The sequence below is a fragment of the Netta rufina genome, assembly GCF_964035555.1.
Source record: "Netta rufina genome assembly, chromosome: 8".
Lineage (NCBI taxonomy): Eukaryota > Metazoa > Chordata > Aves > Anseriformes > Anatidae > Netta > Netta rufina.
The window spans coordinates 23,177,453-23,202,434 of NC_140131.1; the positions used below are offsets into that span (position 1 = coordinate 23,177,453).

General features: G+C 41.5%; 1 protein-coding gene across 3 annotated transcripts in view; it reads left to right on the plus strand.

Annotated features, from left to right (window-relative positions):
* MTA1 (metastasis associated 1) overlaps positions 1 to 24,982 on the plus strand; it is an 80,753-nt gene that overhangs the window by 47,567 nt on the left and 8,204 nt on the right. For all 3 annotated transcript variants that reach the window (XR_014618645.1, XM_084290726.1, XM_084290727.1), the window contains exons 11-17: positions 1,526 to 1,584; positions 7,726 to 7,841; positions 8,657 to 8,808; positions 10,468 to 10,657; positions 11,049 to 11,138; positions 12,968 to 13,120; positions 14,330 to 14,365. Coding sequence is in view for 2 of the 3 variants with exons in the window: in XM_084290726.1 (XP_084146852.1) it covers positions 1,526 to 1,584; positions 7,726 to 7,841; positions 8,657 to 8,808; positions 10,468 to 10,657; positions 11,049 to 11,138; positions 12,968 to 13,120; positions 14,330 to 14,365 (796 nt within the window). In the remaining variant the exon portion in view is untranslated. The remainder of the gene's footprint in view (positions 1 to 1,525; positions 1,585 to 7,725; positions 7,842 to 8,656; positions 8,809 to 10,467; positions 10,658 to 11,048; positions 11,139 to 12,967; positions 13,121 to 14,329; positions 14,366 to 24,982) is intronic.

The window sequence follows — 24,982 nt, forward strand, 5'->3', positions numbered from 1 at the left end:
AGTCAGTATCTGCATAGAAATAAAAAGCACAAAAAGTGTCAGAATTTTGAAAAAAGTTAAACTAATCTGTTTGCCTAGGATATGTGTAAAATCCCCAGCAAACACTGCATTGCTGGTTTGTCTGGAGAACATCATCATTACTGTCTGCAGGCTGCTGGTACTGACATGGATGTTGAAAGGCATGGACCCTGCTTCAGCAGGAGAGGCATAGAGGCCTCCAGAGGTTTCTTTCATCCTAAATTCATTTAATTTGTGTAATAAAGAAAAAATATGAACGTTCGAATGTCTCTCTTTATATAAAAAAAAAAAAAAAGTGAAGGTTTGAGTAATAAAAGGAATTCTTGGCCAGTTAGTAAAGCTCCTGCTAGGTGTCTTCCTCTTGTGCCATGTTCAGAAAGGAAAGGAGCTGTACGGTTCTGGGGGAATTGCTCCTCTACGTCCCATTGGGAGGACCCTCTAATTTACCTATTCCAGAAGTGTGGATGGAAGTTAATGGTGGGTTTTATCAAAATGAGGCCATATAGAGACAAAATTGTGTACCCATGCTCTGAAAGGCTACTTTTTGTGCATGTTTTTCACTGAACATCTCTGTGATGTTCCTTAATGTCTCCTGGGAAAGGTGTGTGTATGTATGTGTGTATATACATATACACACACATATACATATATTATATCTATATGTACATATAATTTATTTTCTTTTACAAGGAGCTGATTGGTGGAGTTGACCTCTCCCTTTTCATCCCCTTAATGTTCTTTGCTACCTGGCCCCTGAGATTTGTGCCTGGGGTTATTTCCTTTTGTCTGCAAGGGGGATGATCAAGTAGTTTTTGTCTACCTGAAGCCTTTCACCTTTAGAAATTGCAAATATATGGCTTGCCCATGTTTAGTGTGAGGTGATTACCTACCGTAATTAACAAATCTATTGGGTGTTGGTGTGGCCGTTTTTAGTTAAGCTTGTAGGCTTTTTAAGTTTTAAAGAAAATCTCCAGTGTGAGTCAGTTTTCAATCAGTTTAAAAAAAAAAAAAAAAAAAAAAGAAAAGAAAAAAAAAACTATTAGCAGAAAAAAGTCTTCCTTCGAACCCTTTAAATTGTTTCAGCTATTGGGGAAAAATGATGAAGGTGTTTTGTTGTCCTTGTTATTATCCAGTTGTTGCATATTATCAAAGAGGACAAGCACAGGCTGATACGTTGGATCTTCCTCTGCAGGGGAAGATAAAGGGTTATGGGGCAAACAGTGTATGAATTTGTATTGGAATGAATGGGAATAAAAAAAATAATTGTCTAAATAGTAGTTTTGTAATCTCGTTAACTTTTTCAAAGTGCTGTGTCTGTAGTCATTTACTACCTACAATTGTTTTCAGAGTATTTTTTCCTGTTGGAAAAGGATAGCTGCTCAGTGAAATTGAAAAACTTACTTGTTTGCTAATGAGTGCTAAAGTTTTCACAGGTGACTCTACTCCCAGGTAAAATAGCCCTTATTTTTTTTTTATACTAACTTTTTTTCTGTTTTTCTTTTTAAAGAAACGATTGAAAGCGGCAGAAGCAGAAAGCAAGCTAAAACAAGTGTATATACCCAACTAGTAAGTATCTTTCTGTATTGTTTTGTGTTTTATTTCATTAGAGGGTCTGGTGTAGCAGTTTCCATGGCCTGCCAGTATTATATATTAGCTTTAATTATATAATGAGAGACATAGTTGAACAAACAATGTCAGAGAATTACTAAATTAGGTTACCAATATAATGAGCCTTCTGCTGATGCTTAAATAGGCTTGAATTCCTTTTTATTTTAGCTGAGTTAATGCTAAGCACCCAGATGCTAATAAACAAGTTGGAGTCCTGTGGAAGACAACACGATTGCTGTTGTATTTCAAAGCTGCCTGGAACAAAGCAGCACTCCTCCCAGTATGCCTGTGCTGCTGCTTATGAGTGTACAAAAGACAAAGCTGCTCCCACAAGCTGACCTGCTGCTTCTGGAGCACGGGGTATTTCCTCCACGGGTAGCTGAGGGCGTTTCTGGTTAGGATGCTGCTGTGCTGTCACGTTGCTCGTTTCCTTCATACTGTATAATGTTGCCATCCTGAAGCAGTCATTACTTATTGTCTGATTTTTATTTTTATACAGAAAGTGAGTGGGAACTTGGTAGCAGGTCACTACAGTCATGCATAAAAGGATAGCTAATTAACTCTTTAATAGTAATTCATCTGGTTTTCTTAATTATTGTCATCAGTGGAGCATGAATGCATAGTTGTTTCCTAATGTCATACACACACACACACACACATATATTAATTGTTAGTAAACTGTGCTTCTTCACTTATGTTCCCTCTGCATAACCCAGTCAGTGGTTGTTACAATGTGGAACTCAAATCTCCCCAGCCTTTCCTCTTTTCATCTTTCATTTCCAGACATGTTCCCATGTTCCTAATAACTCCTTTACTCTTATTTATTTTCAAATAATTAGGAAGGTTTACTATGTATTCCTGTTAATTAAGGCAAAATGAAGTCTTAACGTGTTCAGCTTGCAAGATGGTCTCTTACTTCTTGTGAAAATACAGGATCCTTGGTTTCTTTTTTGCCTCTCTTTTAACTGAAATGTGTCAATATATCTCACGTGAATTTACCAAAAATTAGATGTAAGATCCAGTGTGAAGCCAAATAGATTTCTTGTCATGCAATTTTTCAACAGTATTGCCTTTTATGGAGGGTGTTACTGTGCAGGGGGACTCTGGACACCAAATTAAACATGAATTCAAAATGTGATAAGCCTGTAAAGCAACAGCTAGCGTAATTTAGACTGCAAATGCAAAAGGATATTGCAGATGACAAAGCCTGGTAGTCTTCCTGCTGCTCTTGGATTATAATGTGTGTAGGTAGGGCTTTGTATTTGAAAGGTTACAGTGCTCACTTGATAATGACTGTCTGGAGTGGTATCTTATCCCTCCACCCTGTATCTCAGCAAGATAATTCTTGTTGCTATCTAGCGAATGTAATCAAATCAGCAGCTTACCTCTCTGCTTCAGGAAAAGTCTCTCTCTACCTGTGTGCCTGCTATTTTTGTCTCCTGCATTGATTTCCAGCCACGGCTGATTTTGTGAGTGTTGTACCTTAACTCGCATGTTAATTGACAAAACGGGTGTCAGATTTATCTCCTTCTTCAATATCCTTTTGTACATATCAGAAGTAGCAGTTGTGTACCTGACAATCGCACATGAATGCTTCTGCTGCCTTTTTTTTTTCCTATTAAAACCTGTAAATGTGCAACAGTTACGCATTTCTAACATTTGGGATTATTCCTACATGAATTTCAGTCCAGGATCCGGCACACAGGGAACATATTGCATCTGCATTACCTTGTGACCTAGAAAAAGATTATATTCTTGGCTTGTAAAAGCAATACACAGTGTAAGGATCTAAATATCAATGTTATTGATTAGTCCTTATCGTGTTACTGAGCTCGTTCCTGTTTTGAGGCTTGAACCATAATGATCCAGTTGTGACAAGCTACATCAAGTAATTTATTTTGGAGGTGACATGACCTGTGCAGAAGCATATCAGCTGATTGGGTGAAACATTCTAGCAATAACTGGTGTAAAACTGTTTGCAAAGAGAGACCCAGAAGGATATAATTCAAACAACCTTATTTTTTGTCCCTGGCTTGCTTCCACTGATAGGGATTTCATTTGTTTGTATGATGTTAACAGAAAAATCTAGAGCGATGGGAGGGGGAAAAAGAGTAAGAAAAACAACAGAAGCAACCTTCAAGGTTGGTTTGTCATCCTACATGCATATTATACAGTGAAAGATAAGATCTATCAGTGAAACTTTATAGCTGATGTTTTTTTGGCCTGAGAGTGTACTGCAAATTTGTAACATGAGGAAGTGAATCATGGAGAGGCTAGGTACTCCGTGCAGAGTCGTGCAGGTAATTGAGGTGAGGTTCTCAGGTCCTTAGGCAACATCCTAGGTGTTGGACATAAATTGTTGTGCTTCTTCCAAGAAGAGCCCTGGTTTTGGGGCAGACGTCTGTAGTCGATGTGGCTGAACCCATTGTTTCTAAGCGTGGGTTTGTAAGGCATCCCTTAGGTTGGAAAACACCAATATGCTTCTGTGGTGAAAGGAAGATGTAAAATAAACTGAATTCTGCATTCAGTTAATACTGAAAAAATGTTTTAGATGGGAATTGTGATAAATAAATCAGTAGCAGAATCCTGAATGTATAATTCAGTGCTCTTACTCCTTTCCTCCTGCCATCCACCACTGTGACTGTAGGGCTCACAGAGCTTTCTCATTCCGGTCTCAGTGTTGCTTCTTCTAGTGTGTCCCCAGACATATTTTTCAAGCCTTTTTGGAACTCATATTCTGTTTTTACTCATCTTAGGGGCTTCCTGTGCACCTGTTACTTGCTTCTATTCGATGACAGTCTGGTTGGGTAGCTGCTGCTTTTTGGGATTAGGACATCTGCAAATCGTGAAGGCTGAGACACGCAATTTTGTGCGGCTTTCCTCTCTTTTGCTTTGATCTAGATGATATCAGAAGTGGTAAGAACAGCAAGGGAAGAATGAATTGCCCAATACAGTCCCCAGTCTCTAAAATATATTGATATAAAATGTAAATTCTAACTACATCTGTCAATGCAAATTAATGCATTCTGCTTGGAATATTTTATCCAAGAATCTCAAAGCACTTTCACAACCCATGAACGCTGCCTCACAAACATCCTAAGTAGGGGAATGTTTTCCTCTGCCTCTTTTAAGCCAACGGGGAAATTGGTCAAAGCTTTCTATCACTACAAGGAGAGACTGCTTAACAAGCTGAAGATGATTCCTTTATGTGTTTCTTCGTTGTCCTCTGCCTGAAGAGCAGGACTTTTCTCCTTCCCTGCTTAATGGTGCAGAGGTCTGTTGTAGCAGGGAAAACTTGTAAGTGTAATGCTGGTCTTTCTCTGTAGCTGTGCTAGTTAAAACGGTGACCTTCACCACATTGTTGGAGAAAGCTTTTAATTTTCAGAAAGCATTGCCTAGCAGTCATTAGACCCATTCTTAGAATCGTGAGAGCTGTGATGAGAGCTCACCACTCCGGTGCCTGGATAAGGAATCCAGACACTTGAATTAGATGCCTAAATGCAGACAGCATAAATGTTCCCTAAATAGCATTAAACATTGTTCCTATTCCTTATTTCTCAGCCTTTATTTCTTACTACTTCGAGATGCAGCAGAACAATTGTGTTTTCTTGAATATCTGGAAACATTCACTGATGGTGTTAAGTTTATAGTTACTTTTACCACTAAAATTTTATTACTGCTCTGTGGCTCAAATGGTAGTTATATAGTGAGGGGATTTCAGTGTTCTGTAAGGCTTGGGAATATCTTCTGTTGTTTTTTGTTTGTTTGTTTGTTTTGTGGTGTGGCTTCAGCGTATGATGGTTGTCATCTTTCTGCATTTGCTTTATCATCGTCATCTCTGTAGTTGAGGCTGTTCTGCATAGCAGCCCAGAAACCTGTGCTTTGTAATCCCTCTTCTAGCATAACTGAGTGCTCCATCACAGCTGAAACCCATTTAAAAGGCTTCCACTCCTGATTTAAGAAATGGAAATGATAGTTTACCACACCATCAATATTCTCAGTACCTTATTTGCATTTTTCACTTCAGCTTCATCAGTTGCCTAATGATTCATACAGTTATTCATCTAATTCTCTTGTTAATAGCTGCAGCAGGCTTTGGTGATATCAAACAAGTTTAATTAACAAATCACCAACAATCGAGGGCTTTTTGCTTCTCGTCAGATGAAAACAGCTGCCTAAATTTGATGGTCACCCACCGTGGTGCTTAACCTCAGCTTGGGGCCAGGACACTTTGTGGTGCTTGTCGCAGCTCCGTTCATTGCAGCCTTCCGAAATCTGAAGCGTGAAGTTACTGTCACAGCTACAGCGTGCTGATCTTGGGGAGCGGCTTTCACCCACGCACTGCTTTCACTTGGGTTTGAAATGCACCTTTGGTAAGGGTTCCTGGGAGGAGAGCAGCCTCCTTTCCTCACGTGAACCCGGCGCTCTGGCTGAGCATGCCAACGCTTGGTCCTGTTCTCAGCTGCTTACAACTGCACCCATCAGGGCTTCCAGCACACTGCTTGAAAAGCAAAGCCTTTTTGTGCTCTGCCTGATGGATTTCCAACTCCTGTCGTGCTGCTTCTCAGAGGATAAATTGATGTATGGATGGGAAGCCACGTGCCTGATGTCAAGGTGTAAAACTCAGAGTGGAGCCTTTAGTTTTCCTTGCTCCAGTCTTTTATTCTGCCAGTGGAGCAAACCTGGCTGGTAACTGCATCTGTGAGGGCTGTTTGTTTTGCACCATCTCGGTCGTGTTTTCACGTGGGGTTTGCTAGTGACTCATGGCAGAAGTTGTGCTGCAGCAGGTTACTGTAGTGACACTCCGGAACAAAATGCTGGGTGCCGTGAGCCATAACGTATTGTGGGCCACTTAAATTGGTGTGGCTGACGTGTAAGAAAATGAGTTTTCAGAAACTTATTTCACAGAGCCCATTTTAAGGTATTTCTGCTTGAATATGTGGATTTCCTAGTTTATTGATTGGAAATAAAAAGAATATGCCCACTCCGTTGAGTTTTCAGGTAAGAGAGTATGGGTGAAACATAATTGGCATTAGAGCTTGGGCTTATATTCAAAAACCCACACCAGAGGCTGCCTGCTTTTTGTTGCTTCTCTTAGCTGAGCTCCTCACAGCAGCTTGGAGTCCTTGTGTCTTCATAAATTCTTTGTGTATACTACTTCAATGAAACTTCTTGTGTGTCCCACCTTCTTCCATTCCCCAGACGTCCTGTCCCCGCAGTATGGATTCGCTGTGCTTCTTGTTCCCTCCCATGCCAAGGGTTTTGTGAATGTCTCCTTTTCTCTCTCTGGCATCTTCCCCTGCAGTGCCTGTACTCTTCGTACTGTTCTTTATGCCAAGGTTTTGTTTGTCCTTCTATTCCCAGCTCCTACCATTAACTTTTGTTCCTTCCAACACCTTCAGCAGCATACAGAGATGTGCGGAGGCGATGTTTTTATATCAGCATCTATTAATGACAGATGTTGATGGACTTCTTGTTCTGTGGCTGCTGAACTTTTGGACTTTCTGCATTTAGCAGAAGCTTAGATGTTTCCTAGGAAAAGCTCAGATCATGGATTAAGACTTGATGAAAGCTCGTATTCCTGATCACCTCTGTATGTTAGGTCTGGAGATGTAATTACTTTGTAGTAAGGCAATGTGAAAATATGTATGTGACTGTAGCATAGGGTTATCCTTCCCTGAATAAAACAGGGGTCTTCCTCTGCCTGCTTCTCATTCTCCATCCTTTGTGCTGCTTCTTGGAGATTCACATAAAACATCTTTCATGTTGAGGACAGGGAGAGATCTGTAGATAGGATCTTCTTGCTAGCTTGATCAGAACGTTCAGGACTGTAATTAAGATACCTCCCTTGCCTCAGTGGTTTGTTGTTTTAAAATGGTTTTTGTCTCTGAAATGGCATTGAACTAATGTAATATGGACATAGAGGAGTGTATTCATGAAAGACGGATTGCTGGTAAGTACAGCTCCTTGTTCTGAAAGCCACACGATGAACAAAATTTCAGTCTTCAATCTCAAATGTTTTGGGCCATGTTGTTAAGTCTCCTAGGAAATTGCATGCCTTGATTAATGTTTGTCCTCCTTTTTGCTTTGTGTTTTAAGTAACAAGCCAAACCCCAACCAGATCAATGTAAATAATGTCAAACCAGGAGTGGTAAATGGTACTGGAGTACAGGCACAGAACACGGGAGCAGGACGGGCCTGTGAAAGCTGTTATAGTAAGTGACATGCGGACATGGCACTCGTGCACAGAGAGCGAGTGCTGTATTGCAAGCAGTGAAGTAAATGCTGTGCTTGGGAGGAGGGAGCAGGGGGGAGAAGGCTTTGAAATGGTGGGGGGACACTTTGATATAGCAACGTTCCAGCAAAAGTGGGTTTGGAGTTGCTGGTTTTACATAAATATAATTGTGGAGTATTTAAGGGGGAGTTAGCTACCTACAATTACATGTGACACTTACTATTGAGCAAAGACTTTAATCACCAAGCTGTGAACTTGGCAATTTTTTCATTATTTTAAAGTAGATCCCAAAATATGGGATATCAGTGTATTTGGTCTGCTGGCTGGTACTCACACACTAATGCTTGCCCTCTTTTATGGGAAGCCTTTAGAGATGCTGGAATGCAGGACAGCACAAGAAGTCAAGTCACAGACTTACCTTTCATTCTTCCATTGTAAAATTAATGTATTGGGGAGTTCCTGGAGAGAATCTTCCATCTTTCCCTGCAGAAATTGTCTATTAGTCTAGCAAAACGAGAGCTTTCAGTTTTGTTGGCAGGGTGTTTTCCCATCCTAGTAAGCATTTTTTCTGTTAATGTTTTAAAAGGGTTTTAATGTATGTAATTGATTTCACTGAAATAACAAGTACATTTAACAGTGGTGATGGCAATAAAGCCATCAGCAGGTTTTTAAGGTCTGTTTGAGATTTGCACTGTCTTTGTGTGGGTTTTCTGTTATGATAGTTCTAAAGACAATAAGCTCTGAAAAGTGATCCTGTTTAAGGATATATATAATTTCCACCTTTGTTATCTCTAGCCACACAGTCTTACCAGTGGTATTCTTGGGGTCCCCCTAACATGCAGTGTCGCCTCTGTGCATCCTGTTGGACGTACTGGAAGAAATACGGTGGCTTGAAAATGCCAACACGGTTAGATGGAGAGAGACCAGGACCAAACCGCAATAATTTGGTAGGTATCAGCAAAAAAGGCTGCTTGGTGATCTTGTCTGGAAAGTTAGGTGATGTAATTTGTTATCAATTGTTCACTGTTCTTAAATATTTAAGAAAAAGAATGCCTTCAACCTCCGTTGTTGTTCTTGAGTTCGTTTTTTTTATCACTTGCAAAAGTTGGCATGTTAGCTTCAGCTCTATGCAATTTGTTGCGAAATACCACCCCCACGGAAAGAAAAACCCACATTATTTGTTTAGCAAAGTAGCCATCAAATACATGGGATAACTTCAGGAACTTCATGGAAAAAAATTGGAATGCCAGCCAATGTTTCTGATATTCTCTTTCCATGATTTTTGCTGCAGGAGGAAGAGGACTAATTTTCCATAAAGGAATTCATTATTTCCTGAAAGCTGTTCCCTTTCCTAAGGCACATTCAAAATTAGATATCCCAATCAGCTAGCAGCTTTTTAGAGATCCCTTATCTTGTTATTCTTCTTCCTCCTATTTTTTTCAATTAACCCTCTTTTTTTTTTTTTTTTTTTTTTAGTCTTTGATTAAGCATTTTGTGAGCTTCATTTTTTGTATTTATTAAAAAAAAATCTCAATTTTTCTGAATTTAGAGAAAGTTTAGTCTTGAAGCATTGTATCTTGGGCTGACTGGAAAGAATGGCTGTGTCACAACGGCAGCTATGGATAGAAGGAGAGTACACAGTGTACTTTGGTTTTAGATTATTTCTTTCCCCTCTCCTAGTCTTTCCTATTGCTGCCTTCCTTTTCTGTTTCTTTTCTTTAGCCACTGTCCTTTCCAGCATTCTGTTTACCCTCTGAAGCTACTTAATTGCCGAGATAGCTGCCAGGTTTTATTAGCCCTATAGCTCGTTTGTTAGTTAAAAAGTATGCAAACAGTCTGAGAGGGGAAATCCTTGTTCTTCCCAGGCTGAAATTTCCTCTTATTTTCCGCCCATAGGCAGGTTTGAGATAACAAGATACAACTTTCATTATTTGATTGGTTTACTTTGTTGCTTTTATTAAAAAAGATACTGCTTTTGCTCTCTGTACTAGATAAATGTCTGTCTGTATTATTCTTTATTACATGTAGTGAATACTTGCCTGCTCTGTAAATTGAGTTCAGAGTAAGAATTTAACAAATTTCTGCAGCTTTGAGACAAAAAAAAAGTTCTTGCATGCTGAATGTTTGCTTTGGGAAGTGAGTTTGTGATGTAAATTGGCCATACAGCTGCTTTCTGGTGGTGTTCTCCCTCCTACAAATGATTTGTTATAAGGAGTTTGCATTATATATCCAGAGCAACTCTAAACACCCAAAGTTTGGGAGTCTTGCTATTGACTCTGTAAGTATTAAATCAGGTGATAGCATCAGGCAACTTCTCTTGGCCTGGCTTTTGAATCCTTGCTTTAAAATTGAGGACAGTACAGAATTGACTACATAACTGTGAAGAGAAAATGTTTACCTTTGTTTTATCCCAAGAAACATTTCAGAAGAAAACTGTTGATGGGTAAGACTTAGGAAATGGTAAATAGCCGTGCTGAAAATATTTTCTTCTATAATACTGTTGCTGTTCATATGTCTGTGTATCAGGAGTTGAAAGTGATTTTATATAGTTTCTGTTCTTTAAAGCCATGCTCTTCAAAATTATATTTATTTTTCTTTATTTTTAGAGTCCTCATGGTGTGCCAGTACGAAACAGTGGGAGCCCCAAGTTTGCTATGAAGACACGACAAGCTTTTTATCTCCATACAACAAAACTGACAAGAATTGCCAGACGTTTATGTCGAGATATCTTACGCCCTTGGCATGCTGCAAGACATCCCTATCTGCCTATTAACAGCGCAGCAATCAAAGCAGAATGTGAGTGGTGATGCAGCTGGCACCTACTTGCAAAGGGCAAAGGAGCCCTTTGAGATTCCTTTACGTATTTAAGTTTGAGCTGCAGCTTCCCGGTGTTCTTTTGCTCTCAGTTAGTGCTCCCACAAAACCTGGCTCTACTTGTGGAGTGTTCTAACTGATGACAGGCTAGACAAATACTGTGAAAATTCCTGAGTTATTTGTTCTAAAATATTCCTGATTGCTGGTACCTTTAGCATTCTCCTGCATTTGCGTCCTGTTGCCAAGACATGCATGCAACCTGTAAATGCTCTTTTTGATTGGAAAGCTCTTTCTGAACACTTGAGTTATTCACTTAGTTCTACTACAATATCTAAGTGTCGTTGCCCTCTAATTCTTTTTGTTTGTTTTACAGGCACAGCACGTTTACCAGAGGCATCAGAAAACCCATTGCTATTAAAGCAAGTGGTTCGAAAGCCTTTAGAAGCAGTACTCCGGTATTTAGGTATTTAAAAAAACAAACAAAAAATACCCTTGCAAAATAAACAGAAAACCTACTAGCTAATTCTGCTAGCCCTTTCTTTTTCCCTTTTATTTTGGGTTTAGATGCTGGTTCTGGATTTAAAATAAATAAATAAATAAAATGGAAGACCTCCCCATGAACTTCCCCCTTTTCCTGTCTGGCAGACCCTAGTTGCTCCAGTCCACTGTGGGCTCGCTGAGCTGCAGCTGAAGCTTTTTTATATGAGGGGTGGGACATGGCACAGTTTGCTGTGGTGTCTCATGCATGTGTGGACAGGTTGCCCTCTGCTAATGGAGGCATAAATGTCATGTTTTGGGAACAATTGGTCAGTCCGTTATTGCAATGTTAGGGCAGCCTGAAGGCAGTTACTACAGCTGGGTCCTCCAGGGAGCCTTTCAGGTTTAGCACAGCTTGTGAATCAGCTGCTGGCTGTTCTTGCGTAGGAGCCAGACAATGGGGCATATGCTTCTGTTCATCTTAATTTTCATCTTGTTTTCTACTGTTTTCTTGAATACTTGAGCCTCTCTCACAGCTGATCTGTGGCGGAGTACTAAGTAGCTCTGTCTAGGACCTTAGTGTAAGTTTTTACGTGTTGGAGGCAGCCAGATAACATGATATACCAGCTCTGACTACAAATAATTTTCCCTAGTGCTGCTGGTTGTTAGAGATACCCTGAAGCCAAGTCTGAGGGTGTAACAGCAGTCTAACAGGAGTCTAACCACGGAGAGCTAGCTTGGACCATGGTCCTTTGAAGGCTTCCAGATTATCAAGGAAATGGATTGCCTTTTTACTCTGATAAGAAACACTGGAGTTAATTTTATGTTTCTTTGAACATTTTTGTTGATGAAATATTGTAAGGCTGAGGGTTTATTAAATATTTACTGCTTCTCTGTTGAGTGTTGTGCTTAAGTGCTGAATACTGATGAGATACACAGACTGGGAAACCTTTGGGTATGTATGGCACGACCACATAAAGCAAATAAAGGGAGATTTTTTGCTGTTGACTAAAATCCCGCTCTTAATAGTTGTGGAGCATGTCACGATAGATTTTGAGATTTCACCTGAGCACAAATTCAGTAGCACCATGTCAGGATCTGTGACTGTTGCACAGGGAGAGGGGAGTGAAGGAAGTGAAGGGAGGCTGATGGATTAGTGAGAACGTAGCTCTCTTTTTGGAGCTCAATATACTTTACATCATATGTTACCCTACTGTTGGGGCTGAGAGAGCCACTCATTTGAAGCTCTCATTTGCTGTTAGTTGTAACTTTCTCGAAACCTTTTCTGTTGGACAGCCTGTGCTTGGTCTCTGCCTCAGCCAAAAGGTTGAATTCAGGCTCTGTGCTCTTTCTAGTGGTGCTCTGTATCCTCACTTGTTCAGCCGGTTAAAAACTATATTTTTATAAACCTTGCTAACCTGGTAAAGTTGTCATTTTCTCAGAGTTTAGGGGTGCTGTGTGACTGCCCAAAGATGGCTTTTAATATAGAACAGGCCAGAAATTATACCAAATTATTGGAGAACAGTGTTTTGAAAATAAATACAAGGTGCTCTTGTTATCAACTCTTATTTTAGGATAGTGATGTGGTACAGTGGATGTTAGGAAATTGATTTTAACATCTTCAGTAGAAGTGAATTCCTAAATATACTTAAAATGATCAATATAAATAGCAATCCTCAATCAAAATTACTGACTGAGGTAATTGCTGTATAAGGGGAAGTATACTTTGTCACTGTGGAAGTTTGCAGGCTGCTTTCAGGTTTGTAATTCCAGTATCTTCATTAATAAAAGTGACCCCTTGCTGTTCCACCACAGAATCTCATCCGTGTCCTCCGAAACCAGATCCTGCAAAGAGTTTATCCAGTTCTCTCAACAATCTGACTCCTGCCAAGTTTACGCCTGTCATTAATAATGGGTCCCCAACTATCCTGGGAAAAAGAAGTTACGAACAACACAATGGAATGGATGGTAAATATTCTTCTACAACATGTCTATTGTCTGTGTAGGCTTATTCTGTCCTTTCAGTATGCAAGGATATTGTTTAAAATCATAGCCTTAGATATAAATTCAGTGTTTATTATTCGTAGGGGTTTTATTTCTTTCCCTTTCGTAGAAGTTGCTTGTTGCATTTCTAATTTTGGGTGTGACGTGATGTGTGCTGCCTGGGTGGTACATGCACGTAAGGCTACCATGGTAGTGGAACTCTGCCTAGCTGGACCAACCTTGCAAGTGGGGCAGTGAGAGAGGAACTTCCCTCCTTTTTACTTTTTTAAATGAGCAGTATGAAGAAAACCTTTATAGCCATTTCCAGAGATGCTTCCTTTTCCTTGTGAGGTTTACAGCTTTTTAACCTGTAGGTATAGTAGCTGTGTGCTTCCCAGGTGGCTTTGTAATGTGTGGATCACCTGGGTTTCAGAAAAGCTGCCAGAGGCAGTGTGAGAGGCAGGCTACTGATTAGGTAAGGGAGTCAGAAGTGCCAGACCTGGCGTGCCATAAACCTGCTCCTGCCTTGCTCAGAACTAGAGCGTTCGCTTCTGTTGGCCCTGTCACTGAGAACTCTTCAGTGAAATGTGGGCTTCGTCTCCCCGAGGATAAAAGGCATGGGGAAGGTGTTTGAAGTGGGAGGTAGACACAGGATGTTCTGGCATGGAACGCAGGGCTCTGTTCTGAAGAGCTGTTCTTGCCTGAGATTGTCAGGAAGACAAAGTGCAGTTTTTTCCTCAGATGAGGATAAAAGGGCCTATTCAAATGTCTTGACATGAGTAAGGACATGGAGGGGTATTTCTCCTTAGCAGGGGAGTAGAATTATTAGCTTTCAAGGTGGCTCTGAGCGGGAGAGATCTCTACTGGCCTCCCAGGGGTGAGCAAAAGTTAAGTTACGTCCCCTTACAGGCTTTTCCTTAGAGGGAAAATGGATTCTCTCCTGCTGTGTCTTATTCCTGTAGAATTACGCTGTCATAGTGCAGGATAATTGCACTGAAGTTTTGATGCAGCTGAACAGAATCTTTCTTATTTTTCACCTTTAGTTTTAACATTATATATGGCTGATCTGAAATATAATTACAGACGTTTGATATCTTACTGTTTCTGTTTTAACATTAAGAACTTTTTAAACTGCTGTTGTTCAGGTTGCTGATGTGATATTTTTCTCTTTTCTGTTCACTTGTGCTCTGTCAGGCAACATGAAGAAGCGCCTGTTGATGCCTAGCAGGGGTAAGACCTTGAAGCTGCGCTCAGCTTATGCTAGGACAGTGACTTTTAGTTTCATCTGCTGGCTTGTCTTGCTTTGTGGCTAATGATGCTGTGTGTACATTCTGTGTTGATGTCTGTGTTCCTTGGGTAACCATTTCCACCTGTGGTTATGCTGCTCACCTTCCAGGCTTTTCACATGCAGACAAGAAGTCATACAACCGTACTGAAGCCATGAAAAGATATATTCAGAACTGATGACCAATTTCTCAAGTTGACAAAACACTTTTCTTGCAGTTTTGTGCAACTACTGAAAGCTGTGATGGTTGGTTTGAAACTAGGTGTTATTTCACTGCTTGACTTTTAAGAAATCGAAGTTTCATACATCCTGAACTACATAAGATTAATGTTGACCAAAAGAAAAAGACGACAGTATTTGCATCAAGTCCCAGTAAATACAGTGCCTCTGTATTTTCTAGCATGAGCGCAGTCTCACCAGTGCGAGGCTGTCTGCATGTTCTCTACTTGCAGTAGAAAATATTGCTTTTAAATTTTCACAGGGGGAGAAGAACAAGCAAATTTTTTGACTAAAGAATTGTCCTGAAAAGCTTTAGTTTGGAATAATACAGAAAATGTACATATGACGTTGCTTGTCCAAATCCAGTAAAGCAGACCAATTCTGCATAGGTAGGCTGTAGAAATGTCCACGTGAGACAAACACAAAAACTTAGGTTTAGGCATTACTATTAAATAATGATGCTGCATGCCCTGATGTTAAGCTTTCTGTGTTTTGGCTGAGATAGTGGATGACTTTCCAATATATACATGCATGCATATGTAAGTGCATGCAGAGAACACAGTAAAGATGAGGACAGTGATCTTTATGCTGTCTTGCTGTCCTTGGGAACTTACACTTTGATGCTGTGCTGCTGAGGCTTTAATGTGCTCTTACGTTTTGGAAAAAAATAACAAACTCTTCTGACTTAGTCAGTTTGGCTTCCTCAGAAGCTTTGTTTGGTAACGAGGGATGTAGCTGTGGAGTAGCCCTCTGAATTTCCACGGCTCCTGGTGACAAGCTACTTATGGTCATTGCTGCTGCTCCCTACTAAATGTCCTCATCAGCAAGGTGACTGCTGAGTCACTCAGCAGATGACACACTCCTGAAGCATGGAGATGCTGGGGCTCAAAGGAGGAAAGAAGAGCTGACCCCTTCCCTCAGGCTGTCTCTGTGTAAAGCTGTGGATTTCGTGACCTCAGAATATTTACTCACTGTAAATGGAGGATGTGTGTTTTAGTAGCAGTGTTTTAAAACCTGTATCTGCTGGTATACCTATTTCATCAGATATATTTCAGTGTTGCACAGTTTGCACGAAGCAGAGCTCAGTGAGGTGCCTGTTCAGGCTGCTCAGAACGTGTGCTCCTGTGAACCGTGCACGAGGCGGTGCAGGCGCTGATGCTTGCTGCTCTCTGCTCTGTGCTCAACCAGCTGCTGAAGGACTCGGAGCGTTGGTTGTTCCTGTAACTGCTAGGTAGCCAAGTATGATTCAGATCCAGAATCTGTTTACCTGCTGGAGTAGTCAGTGTTGACTAGATGTTCTTGCGAGCAGTTCAGCTGAAACTTGTTGGTTGGGATTCAGCTGTGAATGGAAAACATTTGTCATGCTGCAGTTTCTACACCTGGAGTGTTTTCTGATCCTGGGCTGCTGGAAGCTTTGCAGAGATGGAGCAGGAGGGGGATCACCCGCAACGAAAGAAGGTTTAAAGAACCTCAAGATCTGCTGGGCAGGAGGGATCAGATGGTGAAAGTCTGGTAGAGGTGCTTGTGGCCTGGAGCCAGCTCTGTCGGTGCCTCTGTGCTGGCTCCCAGTTGCCTTGCACGTGAGCTGGTAAGCTTTGCTGGCTCTGGGCACACCTACCTAATGCCTGCTGCCCGTGCTGTGCCAGAACTGAGGTCCTTAGCTCTGGCTGGAGTTGTACAGGCTTATTAGTTGGGTTGGATGGGTGAGGAGGAGGCATGGGGAGAGGGAAAGCACAGGTGGAAGCATTGTGGAGAAAGGGTGCAAAGCAGTGGGAGTGATGAGGCCTCGGAAACAGACTTTAGGAGCTGGTGAGAGTGGTATAAAAGGATTGAAATGAACCCATCTATTTAGAAGTGACTGATTTGGGGGTTATAACAGTCCTAAAATGTATGCAAAAGATGAATGAGAGTTTTTATGACCAGTCAGATTCTTCTTTATAAACATAGATGCATTTGCAGAGCTTCTATAGGCAGTACAGGAAGGGTGTTTGTATTTTTTTGGTTTCTTTTTTCCCCTCCACTTTTAGTGATACATGGTGGCATACTGACTGGTTTGGGTGATTTTGTTCCAGGAACGTGCTGCAAAGAGAAGCTGGTGTTAAAACTACTGCATGGAGAGACTGAAAACAGTCTTCCTGCACAAATCTAGGTGCAGAAAGACCTTTTGTCCACCTCTGTTGAAACAGTTTTCAGAGATGTTAACCTACTTGTTGTGTGAATTACCCATTTTCTTCCCCTGTGTCTTGCTGACATGCTGTGTTGGCACCTGGAAGTGTTTTTTGTTTTTTTTGGTTTTTATGGTTTGTGTAGGTCACTGTGTTAAAGTCTCTGAAATGTGGCAGTAGGCAGCTAGTACGGTGGGCTTCAGCTGAAATCTCTTGGCTGAAAACCGGTGATAAAAGCCTTTTGGTGCTGGGCTGTTACTTCCAGGCTTGTGATGGAAGGTACCTGTGCTGTAAGGGCTGGTTTGTTGCTGAGCTGATGGTTTGTGATGGGTCTGTGAGGCTTTCCTTGTGGCCAGGTTTTAAAACGATGTGAAATAAGAGATGGGTTTGCAGGGAACGAGCCAAATAGCAGGTAGTGTTTTTGCTTAGTGTAAAGCATTAAGGTTCCTGTTTGTGTGTGTGGATATTGGTGGTCAGGTTTCTAAGCATTTAAACACCTGTCTTCATTTATAATTAGGCAGTCCAATACTGCTGAAAATCAAACTGTGGGTAGGTTTTGGGGTGTTCTTCAGGCAGCGCTGCTGGAGGATCCTCATCTGAGGCCTTCCTACTCGGCAGTGAGGGATGGTGCTCAGTGGCTAGAGTTCAGCCCTCAGAAAAGCCTGGTTAATGAAGCTCCTTGAATTGTTCTTTTTTAAATTGAAACCTAAATCCTAAATGGCTCTGTGTACCGAATTGGTGGCTGAGGTGGGGAGGTTGGAGGTGGGAGGAAGGCCTAGTCCGTGTGTGGGTACGGGCTGGTCAGCGTGGGCTCTGTGAGGAGAAGTGGTGGTGGTGGAGCAAAGGAAAGGCTGGGAACGGGGAATCTTGGCAGTGAGAGGCCAAGGGTGAAAAGAAAGGAGCCTGCTGTTACCGAGCTGCAGCCTGAACTAGTACAGCTAATTATGGAAATGCTGGAAATTGCTGAACTTTTCGGAGTACTTTGGATTTTTCCTTTGAAATTCTTGTCTCTCTCTTGCTAGTGTAACTCCACCTAAATATCTTTAACTTTTCTGTTTCTGAATCATCCCTGTTTAACACGGCAGAGCTGAACTTCTTTGAACTCTGAATATGACTTGTCTGGCCATGTACAGAGAGTTTTGACTGATGCTTGATGTCCAAAAACAGAGAAATACTCATCTCTCTTCTCTCCCTCTGCTCTATTTTAAAAGAAAGGTGTAGTTCTTAAATCTGTATTTTTGTTTTCCCACTTTTAGTCATATTGGAGACATTATTAGGCATACACTGGCCTCCCCAGCACTCTTCCAGCATTAGGCTGGCACGGGCAAACTCCTGCAGATTGCTATTTTTGGAGCGTGAAAAGTACAGGGAGTCTCATAAGCTGAAGAATACAGCGAGATGTTAAAAATGTATAAGTTTATTCCTTTGTCCATTAAAGTTTTGGAGCTTGCCTGACAATATTCACCATGAAAAATCCCCTAGGGAAGCTGAAGGGATGTTTTATGTCCTGGGCCCTGGTTACTTTTGTCCTTCCAGCTATCCAGCATGGGGTCTGTGTGATACTCTTCCATACAGATTCCTCCAGGGGGAAGGGAGGGAGCACTCTTAATTTTTTTTTTTCTCTCTTGCACTGTGTTAGCTTTCAACTAATCAAATTAGTTTTTCAGGGTCATCACGTGCACTCTAAAATTGGCTGAAAGAGAGAGAATGTGAATGAGTAGCCAGGACAAAGGCAAGGCTTTTCCTAGCAACGATTTCACATTGATAAAAACGGTAGTGGGTCAAGCTCCATGTAAAACACTGAAAAATTGGAGAGGGTTTATAGAAGAGCCATGAAAATGGTGAAGAGACTGGAAAACACACTGTATAATGGAAAACACTTCCATCAAAGCAGAAGTTGTAGATGTTTGTCTTTGCTGACAGGAGCAGCAGAAGTGTAATAATAGAGGGCTTTTTAGTCCAGCTGGGAATGGAATAATGAGCTGCAGTAGCCAGAAGGTACGGCAGAAAAACTTTGGCTGGAAAAAAGCTGCAATTTTTTGAGTGAGGTTAATTAACTGTTGGAATACCTTGCTCCTGCTACTGGGGATTTCTAAAGCAAAATGGAGCGTCGATGTAACTTAATGTGTTCTGGTTCATTGTCTCTCAGCTCCTTTCAGGGAAATGTGAATGGACTCCTGGAACTGGAAGCCTCGTAGCTTCATCAGGCTAGCATTAGTTTAATTATCAAGAGATGAGCGTGAAAATGGAAATAATGTTCTTGATCAAAAACATCTATTGAGGGTGGGAATACAGAGAAGTCCTCTAGCATCAGCTATGTAGGAAACTAGATTTATCTGGAAGGTCTTTTCTTGGCTGACTTGGACCTTGCAGAAACTTACCTGGATGCATAAGCTGCATTAAAATTCCGCCTTTATCAGCAGTGGCACTGGCTGCCCTTCCAAAGATGAGGCCCAAGAAAATCTGTCCATCCAGGCTGTAAACAAGTAGGAATATTGCTCCTTTAATGAATAATGCAGTACTGGGGGAAAGGTCCTGGCTTTAGCTGTTGATATCCAGATCAGTGTAATGCTGACTAGTGTCGACAGAGGAAAAAATGCTCAGTGCTGCTTAACGCAAGGACCATTTCTTGCCAGCAGCAGCATAGCTGGGAAGAATGACAAGTTGCTTGAAATGCTTTTTGGAGACCCTAATAACCACATGCCTATGCAATTTCCTTGCTTTAGATTATAAGCCAAAAGTGCAGTTTATTTTTGAGATTTTTTCTTAGCATTCTGTATTCAGATGTTGAATGATTTTTTTCCACTTGTCTTCAGCTCAGCCATGACGCTGTGACAAGTTTCTTTTGGTGTTATGGAGAAAGATCTGGAAATGAAATCATGGGATGGGCTTCAAGCTCTATGAATCAAATCATAAAAACCATTTTATTTAAGAGGGATGGCGTGGAAGAAGATGCAAATGTTGATTTAATGAGAGTAGAGTGTATATCCCAAGGCTTTGGTAGGGAGCAGGTGCAATTAATCTGAAAGGAGATGAATGGATAAGAATGCAAGGGCAGAATTGTGAATGACCCTAATGGTACAAAGCCTGAACTTCTAAGCATAAGTGGAATTTACATGTGATAAATATCATACATATATATATACACATGATACATATATAAAGTAGAATGCTCCTAATTCTAAGTACAGTGAATAATTCAGTGGTTTCTGATTTACAGTTTGAATGAACAAACCTTAAAGCAGTGAGGTGCATGGCTACGTGACTTTTTCTTAACCTTTGGTGTGTTACAGTCAGAATATACCACGCTGTTCCTTTAGGAAAGAGGGTGAACAGCAGTGATTCACTCAACCCTGAGACGCAGGTCCTGGCTCTCCATTCTGAACACACCTGTCCAAGGGCAGCTCCTGACTCCTCGTAGCTGGATGTCACTGCCCAGGCAGCATTAGAAGGGACATTTGAAGTGCTCTTAGCAGAAGGTCCGGCTTTACATGGCCAAGCACATCAGCTGTGAGATACCATGAAGTGTGAGCTGTTAGACTGAGTGTCTGCACCACTAGTGTGAACTTTTAGACTGAGCGTTTTAGGAACCGCTGTCCAAACCCAGCGAGGTTAATGCAGGGGTTAGTGGAAGGAGGTGGGTAACAAACCACTGCTCGCTCATACAAAATTGAAGCCACTCTTTTGGGAATTTATTTGGAATTGCTGGTTGTTTTAATGTTGTCTTGGGTTTATCTGTCCAACACATACCAGTTCTGTGTTTCATTAGAACAAAACAGTCTGTGTTTCTGTATGTGTTGCATGGGACTGAGCTACTGTATTCTGAACTATGTGAACCTTTCCTTTTTTTAACCTTAGATCTTTTTTTTTCCTTTTCCTTTGCCAATCTTGGTAGGAACTTACTTAGGTAAGTAAATTGCAATTTTAACATTGTTTTTATATACAACAGAATTTTAAGCAAATGTTAGTCTAGGTGGTATTTGGTACAATTTATGGTCTGTTCTGCTTGTTGCACTTGCATTCCTGAAGGTTTATAGTCTTTGATTGTTAGAAGCTGGACACTCAATCTGCTCACAGTTGTAACACACTCTTGGCAGTTTAAGAAAGAGAAAGGTACTAAAGCCTTCTTGTAGGCTTGCAAAGACTGTGTATGTGTGTATATGTCAACACACGCTTTTTCAAGTGAACCAGTAACTTGGAAATAAAATTCTTGTTCATCAAGCCTCATTCATGCATGTTTGTTTTTTATTTTTAATAGCTTGCTCACAAATGTGGTACTGTTGGTCTTTTTGTTCCTGCTGGGAAGGATGGAATCCCAGGAGGAAGATTACTTTTGAAAAAGGAAAACACATAAAAAGTGTGGATTTTGAAAGCAACTTATTGTAGTATAGCCTGTATCTTACACTTTTGAAAGAATTGACTGAATTCTCTGTGTTGATTGTGACTGAAGATGTGCTTATGAACGTTGCTGCGTATTGCATGTTCTGCATGATACTTCTCTTAGGTAAGCAGAAGTAAAAACAAAATGCTATGTGTGACTGATTGCTTGATGTCTGGATGGAGGAAAAAAAGATTAGGTTCACACGAGATGAAGCACCTGTATTTCTGTGCATGGTGGATGTGCTGAAGCTTGGAGTTAGTAAGTTCTAACAACTACAAATTAAACAACTTCAGTTTATTTCCAGTGGCTGGAAGCTGGGCTGTTCTTCCTTGATGCTAGGGTCAGCTCTGCACAGACTTCTGTCCCATGCTTTTAAATTGTGAATATACAGGCAGCAGTGTGAAGGTTCAGGTGTGGTAAAGCACTAGAAGATTTCTACCAAAGTAGAAAAGAGGCCATGGTTGGTGCTTATTCTGCAGCTTCTTGGTGCTTGATGTAGTTACTACCTGAAAGCAGCTCCAGTCTGTGCTGGGCACGCTGCTCAGGGTTTGGGCTCCCCTCCTCAACACGGCACTTAGGCGTTGTGTGGAGTTGGCCTCAAAATAATCGTCATAATAAACAAACCTCCTGCAGCTGCAGTTCAGTCTGTAATACCTGAATGGCACCACTCATTAAATCTAAAGAGTTAGCCCCAAATGCGATGAGATTGTTCCATGGGCAGAACCAGGTAGGCAGACTGAGAGGGGGTGTCTGCAGGAGGATACTTCAGGAAGGGAAGGTTCATTAGGCCTTAGGAGCCTGCTGTGGCTGTTTTGGACTATAATCTCCTCTGTAATTGTGCTTTTATGGCTGAGGAACAGTTCTGAGGTCTTGGTCACTAAGTTGGCAGGAGTGGAGGCATGGTTGAGGGTTTCCATTAGTCTCTGCACTGTGGTGAGTTGTTTTGTTGCGTTTCAGTGATGATGTAGCCTCATCTGTGGCAAAGGATGTCTGTGCTTATCTCCGGATATACATCCAGTTTACCACGTCTTCACTCAATCCTCTGGGACTTCCTCTTTATTTCAATGTATAGCACAGGCTTTGGCAGGAAGAGCTGTATAGGAGGAGGTTTTCCAGGGCCTCTTTTTTTTTTTTCCTCCCCATGCTACAGAAAATAAACAAAAAAACCACCACATACTCTTGCATTCTTAGAACATATTCCAATTTCTTTGGCTGCAAAAGACTGGAAGACCTGCTTGGAGCCATCACCGTAGACCTTTATGCTTGGGCTGTTCAGTTCGGTTAGTTCTTAGAGGCGCACGTCTCATCTCTTGCACAGAAGCCACTGAACAATTCTGGGTGAGAATCCATTGTTTCCAGTGCAGATGCATCCTGTTGACTTGACAGCTGTTCTGCAATGGGTTACAGATGCTGAGCTTTCTGCTTCTCCTAGGTGGCTGTGACGGATAAAGGTTGTTCACTTGGAAGCAGCGCTTCAGCTGTGCATATATTTTAATTTTATGGCAAACTGAAGCTCATCTTTTTTGCCTGTTTTTATATTGATTCCTTCCAACTCCAATTATCCAAGCGTGACTAAAGGGGAAATTCACAGGTAGTTAAGATTAACGTGTTAATTGGTACGTTATGACTCAGATAGCAAGAACATAAATTGTACTGAAACTGTAACTTTCTGTGCCTTAATTTACCGGAGCAGAGCTTTGTCAAGGGGAGCTTATCCTGGAGGCTGTAGCTTTTGGTGAGGAGTGCCCCTGTTTTGAGACCACTGTTTCCTCACTGTTTGAGGGCTGAAGCTTTGGGGCTCAGAGCTGGAAGCGGTTCTTTGCAGCCCTCGGTCGGTGTCAGTCTCAGCATCTTGTTATGGAATATTCTGGGTTAATTCTGGTGCTTAGAAATAGCAATTTCAGTGTCTATTGTGCATCCAGAGCTAGTCATCACAGCAGCAACCGCCACATATCGGCTGCTCCTGGCATCAAGTACGTTCTTAGTAGGAGAAAAGAGCTAATCCTAAGTGTGGTTAAAAAGAAATACGTGGCTTCAATCCAGGGACCAGCATCAGTGGATTTACATCTCTCAGAGCTCCCGCGAAGGAGGAAAATGCTATCTTTCTGGTACGGAAGGGGGAGGGAAAAAAACCAAGCGCTTTGGGCCGAAGCCAACAGATTCAGGTTGCATCCTGCTGGCTGTGCTGTTTCCCAACATCCGTGGGGCTCTTTGTCCATCCATCTCCGACGGCTGCTCACAGCTGTGTTTTGCATGCGATTGCTGCTCCTGTGTGTTTTTTATTTATTAAAAAAAAAAAAAAAAGTGTGATTATCTGGCGCTTACATTGCCTTTGTCAACATCCAAAGGTTGTTGCTGGTCATCTTACTTGGTGCCTGGTACATCTGTTCTACAGATCCGATGGAAGCCTTTTTGGCAACTATTTCTTTATCTCTGTGCATACCTAGGCACTAAAACATTGCAGAAAGTGAAGCTGTGTCTGTGTCTTCATGTTCAAAGTAGCTAACTGCATACATCTCTCCAGAATTAAAAATAAACTTGGTGTAAACCATTGATTTAACGTGATGGCACGATGCTCAAAGTGTCCCTCGTTGTGTCATTCTCCTTCCCAGTATGTTACTGTGCCCTGTGCTTCCTGGCATCCTTGCCATGAATACTTTGTGTTTGCTTTTACCAAGGCAAACTTTGAGGAAATCTGTTGGAGTATAGACCATCAGCTGTAAAAGTCCATTTTTGCTGGGTTATGAGAAGGCTCTGCTGTTTCATCACAACTTAGCTGGCTAACAATGGGAGATTTCAAAAGCCAAACCAAGAGGACAGTGCTGGGAAGCTTGTTATGAATGTGAAAGCAGAATTCCTACTGACAGCTACCTCTGTAGCCAGTGACAGCGTTTGTAGTACCCATTTTGCTTTGTTACACTGACCCTTTTGGTTTTCAGCCAGAAGGGGCTGAGAAAGGTGGTTTGGTGCATTGATGTTAAAGAAATTGTGCTTTCTGGGAGCATGCATCTCAGGAAAACTAAATGGTGGTAACAAGTGTTTGTTTATTAGATCCTTCTGTCCAGTCTGTGCCATCCCCTGCTGCATTGTAGCAGCACTTTGCTCTCATGGCCCAAGACATTTTGTTTGTACTGCGAGGTCTCGTAGATGCACAGCTCAGTTCGGTGCACGTGTGATGGGGAATCTGATGGTATGGCAAGTGGCAGTCTAGGAAAATCCAGCCTTGGTGCTGTTTGTGATGCTGGAGGAGGGCTTTGTGTGGAGTGCTGTGCTCTGTGATGGATGGAGCTAAGCCTGGGGCAGTATTAATGGTGGTAGGTTCAGAGCAGTCTGTGTGCTAACAGTTTGTGTCTCGTGTCTGAGCTGGATCGTTCCCTGGGGATCCAGGGATGATAGGAGAGATTGTGTTTGTTGCTGTCTTGACAGTATAATACCTTCCTCTTTCTCCTCCTTGATATCAGTGAATTCCTCAAAAGCTAAAGCAGAACATCAGATTTTCCCAAAGCCTTGAGGAAAACGTCAGATCTGACAGAGGAGATGGACTTGCAGCGGTAGTTTGAAGAAAGGTGTGAGAAACTGGAGAAAAGACTGAGAATGAAATGTGCTTTTAACGTGGGGGCTCTGCTCGTCAAACCATGTTGTTAAGGAAGCTCTTAGTCACGTTCCAAGGAGGGGAGAAGTTAGTGTGGTAGAAAACTCTTTATTTTTAGCAAAACAACACCGTTGCGATCATAGTTGCGTGTTTTGATTTTGTACTTTTTCTGTCTTGGAAAAGCAATGGTCTTACCAGCTCTATT